This window comes from Solanum dulcamara, chromosome 6 (assembly GCF_947179165.1).
Source record: "Solanum dulcamara chromosome 6, daSolDulc1.2, whole genome shotgun sequence".
Taxonomy (NCBI): domain Eukaryota; kingdom Viridiplantae; phylum Streptophyta; class Magnoliopsida; order Solanales; family Solanaceae; genus Solanum; species Solanum dulcamara.
The window spans coordinates 25,673,892-25,683,789 of record NC_077242.1 but is presented as its reverse complement, the minus strand read 5'-3'; the positions used below and the strand labels follow the sequence as shown (position 1 = coordinate 25,683,789).

General features: G+C 45.3%; 1 protein-coding gene across 1 annotated transcript; it reads right to left on the bottom strand.

The window, feature by feature from the left end:
• Nucleotides 1-9,277: 9,277 nt before the first annotated feature.
• On the bottom strand, nt 9,278-9,643 carry LOC129892796 (zinc finger protein 8-like). Its single transcript, XM_055968344.1, has one exon. The coding sequence runs from the start codon at nt 9,641-9,643 to the stop codon at nt 9,278-9,280; it is 366 nt and encodes a 121-aa protein (XP_055824319.1).
• Between the last annotated feature and the right edge of the window lie 255 nt (nt 9,644-9,898).

Genomic DNA, 9,898 nt, shown 5'->3' with positions numbered 1-9,898 from the left:
GGGACGAAGGGACCGGAGTCAACCTTACTCCCTTCATTTGAGTTGGAGGTCTTACGCCTTTATCACTATACATAGGGTTGCCACAGTAAAATATACCGGAGAGGGGGAACTCCTAACAAAAGCACCATGAGACGGGGCTTTTCTCCCAAACATCTCCTTCTGCACGAGTGGCTATCGCGCCTAACCTTTGAAATTGAGCTGCTTCTCTCTCTTGTTCCTTATCTGGTTCCTGCCAATGGCTTGGAAGCAAGATACCCGCGCTATATAGAGGGAGAAGAGTAGCAGGATTGAAGAAGCTGGTTTAAAGCTAAGGTATCAATCGGCTTTCTTTCCGTCTTCTTTTCTGCCAGGGGTAGATGCCTTAGATTAAGAAAGGGTTGGTAGGCCCTTAGTGCATTCCCGATGATCCTCTCCTGGTCAATTGCTTGGGGTTTCAGACCATTGCTCTCTTTTTTAGTCGTATCAGGTGCATCGGCTTTGCTTTGACTTGCCTTGTCCGTATAGTCAGTAATCGATGTAAGAAAGATTCTTCTATGATAAGTGGTCCATTCCACCTTAAGAAGTAGCCCATTTTATTAGGTTTCCTGTAGAGCGAGGGCCTCTTCTTCCTGCCTTTTCTGTAAGAGACTTTCTTTCTTGCCTGAATATGGGTCTACCTGCCTTATTCTTAGATGCCTTACCCTTCCTTATCCTGAGTCTTGGTATGCTTAGATTCCGGTTCCCCAGCCGACTGTTGAATCTCTTTTTGCAATGGTGTGCGAGACAACAGAGGGGCAGCTTAGCCTTCTTCTCCCTTGCGGATCTATTACAACTAGCGATTCTGATAAACATTATTATAGAAATTGGGGCTAATTCAATAGAAATCGGTCGTACCTAGCCTCGATTCACGTCGCAAACATTGTCCAATGATTCATGAAAACATGCAAAGAGCAGAGTTGGCGCATCTGATCTTTCTTCTTCAGTGCCAGGCATAAAGAGCTAGCACTAAGAGCAGGGGATGAATCTTTATCGACTTCCTTTTGAATAACTTGGATAACATCTTTATGGACATCTGAGAGAGGCTCTTTCTACTAGTGCTCCTCCTCCTGCTAATGCTAGTGCAACTTTGAAAGTTGTTAAAGCAAAGATTCGATACCTCTTTTATTATTAATTAATAATTGGCATTCTTTGATCGGCCTAATCTCGTAATACATGGCTATGTCCCTGACCTAAGACTAATGCAATCAGTTCCTTCCTCCGCCTTCTCTTTCGACGTTCGCCAATCAGAGAGGACAGCCGATTGAGTCTGAACCAATATTTAAAGATGGAAGGAAGACCCGGATGGACTTAATTAGGAGCATGGGCAACCCTTCGCGCACGAGATAGCAATGACAGGAGATTGATCGAGTCGAAGCGGATCGATAAGCAGAACCGAAGACCTACCAAGGTTGAAAACAGGAATGTGGTCAACCAATCAATCTTTTCGTTACATATCGAGGACAGGGAACCAGCCCAGCGAACTCGATTTCCCGAAGAAAAGAGGGGGCGCTCTTCCAATATTGAGATCCTAGCTCTACCTCTCTTTTTTCAAAAGTATATAGAAATGGTAGGCACTGGGAGTGAGTGAACTACCCGGGGAGAAAGGGGCAACCTCTCTATAGAAGGGAAGGGAAAGGGTTATCCGCTCATAATGATTGTAGAGTCTCTCGGGGTTGGAGGTCTAATAGTAGTCACATCAAGTCCTCCCCCTCTTACTCAGAATAGCTAGCGAGAGGAATACTACTGATTATCTATGAAAGAAGGCTTTTAAGAAAGAAAAAAATATTATCTTCAGGATAGAGAGCCCCCCGCCTGCCTTTTCAGATACGAGTGAGTGAGCGATTTTTCTGCTATGAATGAATGACCTCTCCACTTATTTTCAAGCTTGCTCTTCAAACCGTCCTATCGCTCTCCTCTATGAAAAGGTTCTTCCGTAATCACTCTCAATAAGACATCCATTCCCCTTTCAAATGAAAAGAGAACTAGACTTTTCTCTTCATCATTGAAATCCGCCATTCAATTGCAGTGCGGTGCTCTCAAAAAGCTCAATCCTCTAAGGCTGAAACGAATAGATCAGGAATTCGACCTGGGATCCGCCCGTTCCGATCCTTGCCTACTAAACAGTTGCACCCCCAGATATGTATGTTGGGAGAAACCCATGATCCTTCCGTGTGGAAGGGAAGGTGCGGAGCGAAGGCGAACACGAATACTAAAAAACGGTTCATGGGGACCCCAAAAAAAGGGGATAGAGAGCGCGGAATGGGCTTTCCAAGCATAAAACAATCCCTACCTATACATTCCATGGCAACAGACAAAAGGCAGTTTTCTCATTGTTCTTAACCCCAGGCACATTTCCGTTCCCAATATTCTCCATGAAAAGACTACCATGATTTCCGAACGAACCGAGGAAGAGTCGAGGCATGAAAAACCTTATCTATGATCTGCTTATTTCCAAGTACGTATCATCCGCTGCGTTATCCGCCGTCTCTGCGGCCGCCAAAAGCCTACCCTCTCTCGGATATTGAGTGGGTTGACTTGGGAAGAGATCCGGACGAACCTTCCAACAAGCAGAATAGAAGTTGACCACAAGGCCATCTCCGTGGGAGGCTGCTACCCATAAGGCCATCTCGGGCATGGGAAAGAAAGGCGGCGGACAACCGACTTAACTGGAGAGCCTAAACGGCATTGAGGATGAGTCCACCGGTCGACAAACGACTTCTATCTACAGGTGCTTTCATTATGGATCGGTCGACTTGTCACGATTGATTACTCATACACAATTAGGTTAGGCAGGCTTGGGGAGGTGATCTGAATCGCTATCGATACGATGCGGGGCTGATTTGCTGACCGTAACGAACTTGACTCTGCCCCAAAAAGGGCGGGAAGACCTTTGACCTGGGCTGGGGAGGGATTGGGGTCGCTTTTCTTTAGGACTTTAGTCCATAACAAGGGTCGAAGACCTCCGGCTGGATTTGAAATGGATCAGGTAGGGCATCCGTTTACGACGTGGGTGGGATTAGCAGTTTTCTCTATTTTCTTCAATGGTAGGAAATAGGCATCAGCGGGGGTATATGGGAGGAAACCAGTCTGCAGTAATTCAAATTGCTCCTTCGGATCACTAAGTAAAATCTTGACTCACACATACCGCGGTGTATTGTTGTCAACTCACATAGTCGCACCTACCAGCAATAAGACGACTACTCCCTGCACGCCACTAAACGGCGCTATTTAACGCTTGGGTTCGCCCAATACAAGAACTACAGCCCAACCTAGCTTAAGGCTAAAGCCGTGGACTACACCCCCGTGAGAGCCCTCTATTTGACTAACATACTCCCTTTTGATCTCCCCCATACCTTCATATCAAAGCTGGGAATGATTGACTTTCGGATTCAAATAATAGCGCATAATGGCAGTACTCCTTCCCATTTCTTCTTTTATGATCTTATCTACTTGAAATGCTTACCTGTAAGTGCGGAGAAGGTACCCAGGGGACCAAATGAAAGGGAACTGAAAGGTCTTCAATTAAAGCTTCACCAGTACTTGAAAGACTCGAAAGACCTACTTGATGAGTTTGCTTATGAGTGAGTTCGTAGGTGCCTTTAAGTCGAGTGTAGCGAAGGGATTCTCCTAAGAGAAGCTTTAGCCCTTGAACCTGAAACGACTTTTTTGAGCTGTCTCAGTAGTGACCGACTTTATTTTATTAGCTGTATGATTAGTGGCTTAGCTGTTAGCTGTCTAAAAGCTACGGTAAATAAAATCCCTTTTGAAAATAAACCACTAATCCGCCTTAGGTACTCTTTTAAGTCCGTGTAAGGCGGAGGGAATGAAGGGACCTGCAGGAGGCTGAAAAGTCGTAGTGCGCTAGCGCTAGCGAGTTAGCGCAACAACTTAGTGTCTTGTTTTCTTCGCTGCTTTTTTTTTACATAAGGTCCGCAGGAAAGCGGTTGCTAAGGCTTGTAGCTTGCTTCTGTCCTTAGTCAATTTTGGACTGAAGCTGTTCTGACTGCCGTATCTTTTTTGAACCAAATACCTTCCTCTGTAATCTCTGGTCTCTCTCTTTTTGAGAGAAGATTTTCTACCCCGCCTGCCTATGAAGAACTTCAAGTCTATCGGGAAAGGATGTGGTGGTAACCCCCGCAGCTTTGTCTAGAACCGGGCGTCCAGCCGTGTAGGAAGACTCACCCTAGCCACTATAGCGACCCCACCCCCAACTGACGCTGAGAAGCACCCTCCACCTACTTCCATTTTTCCGTGTGCCCAAAAGCCCGCCCACCCGGTTTTTGAGACCCTTTCTGATTCCCTCACCCAATCTCATGAGAAGCAAGCCCAGCAGGCCCTGCCTTAACCTGTCCTCAGACAGCCAGCCCTCACCAGGCTGCTGGCATTGCTAAATGCTCCGCCACGAAGCAAGCTTTCCCGAATACGACAGATGCAGAAATGGCTAAAGAAGTCGGAGGAAGAAAGTAGTTGGACAACTGTATACACGAGGGTACATTAGTATTCTGGGAATTGGCAACATTGAAAGAAAGGGTAAGGGGTAGGAATAAACTTTTTTAGGTCTTGCTCTACTAAAGTAGTAGGCCTAACCTTCGGTTCCCGCAACCAAGTTTTTCTTTCTCACCCCTTATGTACTTTTTTTTACTTCATCCATACTTTTTCACTTTTTCTAAAGTGTGGGGCAAACGGCGCCCTCTACTTCTACTTCTAAATAAAGGCGAACAGCCGGCATTGCAAGCAAATAGAAAGCCCCCGCCCGTTTGAGCCGGAAAGCGTACCGGCTGTTTGAGTCGCGTAAAGGGCCGTTTGCTTAATATTATTTATATAATAATAATAAGAAATCTATAAACAAAAATAAAAAACGAAAATCTTTTTTTTTTAGAAAATTCTTCATTCCTGGGAAGAGGAAGAAACAGATTGGACAAAGGCCTTCTCTTTCCGTCCGCTCTTCCCGAAGTGAGCGAATTGCATGTAGAGATCCGTAGGGGCTTATAGTTTAATTGGTTGAAACGTACCGCTCATAACGGTGATATTGTAGGTTCGAGCCCTACTAAGCCTACCACCCCCTTCTCTTCACCTGATACAAGGCAGTCGAAGTACCCGCCACCCTGCATATCTCAATCTAGCGACGGGAACCACGCTGCTGCCGTTGCCCTTCGGGCACGCCTCCTATGCTTATCACTCACCTATGCTCTTGCAGCATGCCCCCTTCGGGCAATACGGTGTAATACGCGAAGCAGCTGAGCCATAGTTCTTCGATCGCTATATTCTTGCGATAGCGAAAGCGTGGTTCATCCTCTAAGAGAGAGTAGATGCGAAGGTTCGGATCGAAGATCTTCGCGAGACAGCCCCGGGGCACCATAGCATGTCGGGAATAAGGGGGACATAGTGAACGTAACCACTCCCTTGGTTGGGGGCTGTGACTCCCCTATCCTTTCCATTTTTGGATTCCTAGGTCTTTTTTATTATCACTGTTGGAATCTTTTTGTTGACAACTTGGTCAGGGCGGTTCACAATTTCTTTGCGGAAGGCGCTGTTAAGCCCTAAGTTTGAATTCCAATTTCATTGCCCTTATTCCGAAAGTCTAAAGTCCTTCTTTCACCAATTCCGACCTACCTTTATTTATGGGATATTTGAAGGAGAGCTTTGTAAATAAAAAAAATTCTCTCTAGCTCGAAGAATTTCTTTGATTCTCCCTATAAAAATTGTTAAGGAAAAAGGGGCGCTTTTGTTAAAGGACTAAGTAGAGAAGATCTCCTTGGCTCACGAGGTGGCTTTAAGTGATAGGGGATTTTAACCTAAAGACAACATAGGAGGGAGAGGGGTCAAAAGAAAGTCAGGATATGGCAAAAGCATCTTTTTGAATCGAATGGGCTTTTGTGAGAAATGGCGGAATTTGATACATGGATGTTTATGTAATGGAGACTTTGGAGTGCTTGTGGGTGGTGTGCCATATGGGTACTTTCCGGCTTCTCGAGGGCTGCGACAAGGGTTCCAAACCTAGCCATTTTTGCTGAAGAAGTGCTAATGGTATCATTGAAAATGATAACATCTTACCATGCTTCGAGATCGTGCCCAACACTCTCCTACTTTTTCTTTGATAACGATGTTCTAATATTATATAATAGCCATAAACGGAATCTTAAGAAGCAGAAAATCTTTCTGGAAAGAAGTAAGAAGCTGATTGTAATGTTGTAATGGCCAAAAGGTCCATTTCGATAAGAGCCAGTGCTTCCTCTCGAACAGAGCTCCTCGCAGAAATTCCAGATCATTGAAGAGGAATCAAAAATTCCTATCAAGTATGTCCCTCAAGAGAATAAAGAGAGAACCTTCCTCTACTGGAGAAAATGAAAAAGAGAATCTCAGATTGGAAAAGCAAATTGCTGTCCTCCGGAGGTCGACTAAGGCTTCTTAAACATGTTCTAGTCTTCCTATGCACATCTGAAAGTTTTTTCCTGAATTAGCCGACCCACACTTCGGCTACTAATAATGGGATAAGACCTTACTACTATATAGGATATGTTACCCTCTCTCCAGTGAGTGCAGTGAAGGACTCTCGCCTCACCCGCCTGTTTGGCTTATGGCATCATCGACTTGCTTTTCAATCAAAGCGATTTCATAACCATAAAGAAAGACCTCTCTTTCGGGATCAGTCCCGTCCCTAGATGTAGTAGTCAATCAGCGGGACATTCAAAGAAGCTATGCACCTTCACTGAATGTTAATGAAAGAAAGCCCTTTCATCCTAATCTCATCTACTGAAAAGGGGGCCGGGCGTAGCATGTTCTTTTTTGGGACACATAGGCTATTACAGACGCATCAAAAAAGACTTTTCGAAGCGCGGAATCCCAGAATGGAATCATTGCAGAAGAAAGGTATAAGGCTTGGGAACCGGAAGAGGATTAAGCCTTTAAGCATGCAGATGAGTGTTTGTTGTCAGCCCCAATCCTTCGGTTTCCGGATTGGAATAAGGAGTTCCATGTTCATACTGACGCATCACTCTATGCCATTGGATGTATGTTGGCGCAAGAAGGGCCGCTTGATCACTCTATCTACTTTTAAAGTATATGACTTTCCGCTTGGGAATTATACAACCACCGAACCTTCTTTATCATGATTCGACCCATACCTCAGACCTAAGATCGAGCACCAGAGCTGCTCATAACAATGTACCAAAAAGAAGAATGCGAGAAGTTCATATTCTCCAGATTCTACTATAAACCAGGTAGTGAGGATGAAAAAAAGCATAAGCTACCTCGTTCGTGCTCCCGTCTTTCCCGCTGCCATCTTCGGTGGATGCGCCCCTTCACTTAAAGGCGGCCAAACCAACCCACTTAGCCAACCTTTTAGATTGAATAAAGTTACTAAGCTAGTCACCTCACCTCTCTTTCTTACCCGCCCTTATTAGTAGTAGGCAACCTTTCTTTCTCGCCTTTCTTTCAGCTTTTTCCAGATAAAGGTCTAATAGAGTTGCGCTTTCTTAGTACATTGCCTTTCATTACCAATCTGTCGTTTTACAGCACGAAGTTACCTGATGTTCGCTACTACTAATAAGGGCGAAGAGATGTTAACCTTTCGCTATTAGTAAGCACTCCCCTAGTTTTGACCTAATGAGCTTTCTTTACATTGAGTTAACTAACCCATCGGCTTCGCCTAGATGCCTAGTAAAGAACGAGCTGGTGGGAAAGAGCTGGAGATCATGAAAAGCATTTCCACACAAGGAGGCAGGCGACCGGGAAGCTTTGCTTCTAGAATGCCGACCTCACGGGAACAGATGTTATATAGGTTGATTCTAATTCTTGTTGCCCGCTCGATTCCGAGGAATAAAGGGAGGGCTTGACCACAATTTCCCAAGTAAGAGATAGAATCTCACTAATTGGAAGGAAAAGGAGGGCTTCGATCCATTGTGATTCGCTTTCTTGGTATGGAGAGATCTCTGTCATAAAAGAGAGAGCTCGTAAGCCTTATTCTGCAGATCAAAGAGCGACGTAATTCCCTATTCATCCGAAATAGTATTTTAGTAAAGAAGAGAGGCATTCTGGGCCGACTACTACGACTATATGCCCATCTAGTGTAGTGGCTTGGAAGCAAGCTACCTTGACCATCTTCCGAAGTTCTAAATAATTTACTGATCAAAGGCTGTAAGGGCGGACTGCTCTACATTCAGCCACACCATAGTGACCCCGAAGCGATCTTCTTCTAGTTGCGGGACGAAATCCGACAGCCAATTGCTGGCTCTGAATAACCAGCCCAGCAATAAGCTCAATTGTTCCATAACTTACTCCTCCGGATGGGAAGTATAGATAGAAAGGCAGAAAAGGAGGCGTCGGCTCTGAAATGATGGAAGATTGAATCATTCCTTCATTCTATTCCGGCTATTCCTTTCCGGCGGGTGATTTATTCATGAGCTAGAGAGATAAGAGCTTCGATTCGCAGGCAGGATATAGAAATCGGGCACTATCTATATATAGTAGCTTCTAACTCCGCAACTAAACTAAAGGCTCTGGAACATAATATACGCCTAGAACTGGTGATGCAGATAATGCGGTATCTGTTGGAATTGGAGCGAATCCAGATGCAATTTACCAAGTCAAAGCAAAGGGTTGAAAAAGCACCACAAGGGACGGGAACGACGTCCTAACTAAACAAGAGTTTCTTCAATTTGGTCGAAAGTCGTAAAGAAGGCACCGGATAAGCAGCTAACATAAACTACTACCGTACAGCGCATCCCGTGGGCGGCCTTCTAAGGCTAGACGAGACGCTAACCTACGCCCGTACATTCCAACCTGCCTCCTTGGGACTTAGCTCTGAAGATGAATTCCCGGTTAGCCGATTACCTTGCCCGGTTAGGAGAATAGTTAGAGGTAGGAAAAGATGCCGACACCGAACAGTTAAAGAATTCTCCTTTGCTTCAAGACTGCCAGCCTATTCGCTTTGAGCTGAAGCAGACGCTGCCCATGGAGAGCCTTTTCCTTTGTGAACATGCCCATAAGACACGACAAAAAAGCCAAAAATTGGGCTTCTAGACGCCTTACAATAAAGAAGCCCCGACCCCTCGGTGTCTTACACGTCTTCTTCGACCCTGCCGAAGCAGCTTTCTTTCTTCAGGTAGTGAAGTCACTCCGGTTTGTATATGACTTGACGCTCTAAAGTCTGTATCTTGCCCCTAGTTACTTAATCGTATTCGACTTCTATCGCAGATCTGTTATTTCTTACACATTTCTTTCCATTAGCTCTCCAAGCTTCCTATCTTTCCATTCCTTCCTAAGCTTCAGTTGGTGTAATAGTCCCACCCCCAGTAAGGGGAATCCTTCCTAAGAAAGCATTTTTTCCGTTTTGTTGAGGCATGATGAGAGAGGGCGGCTCCATGTCATTGTTGTTCTGAAGAAAATGGAGGCGGACCATATTACTATTATTGTTGTTACGGTCGGAGGAGTCGGTGGTTGCGGTGGTGGTGGAGAACATATTACGGCGAGAAGCGGCTCTTTCACGCTTATGAGCATTCTGGTGTCCTCCAAGAGCTTGAGAAGTGCAAAACTTGCGAGAACAGTAGAGGCAAGAGAACATTCTAGAAGATGGAACCTTTGCTTTTGGTTTAGGGATCATGGGTGGGTGCTGATGATCCACCATATTTGTGGGGGAGGCGGTGGAGGAATTAGAGGACTGGTTCCAGAAATCTTAAACAAGCTGGCTGGGGTCTGCCATTAATTAATTAGTTTTCTCAGGGAGGAGGAAAGTGAATTCCATAGATCCGTTTGGGAAATGGAATGAGCAAGGATTACTTGTTGCACTTCCTCCCCAAGGTCCGGTGCAGGGGACATGTCCCAAAGTCCTCTGAAAAAAGAGGACGATGGGGGAGAGGCTGTGCTTGACAGATGAGGACAG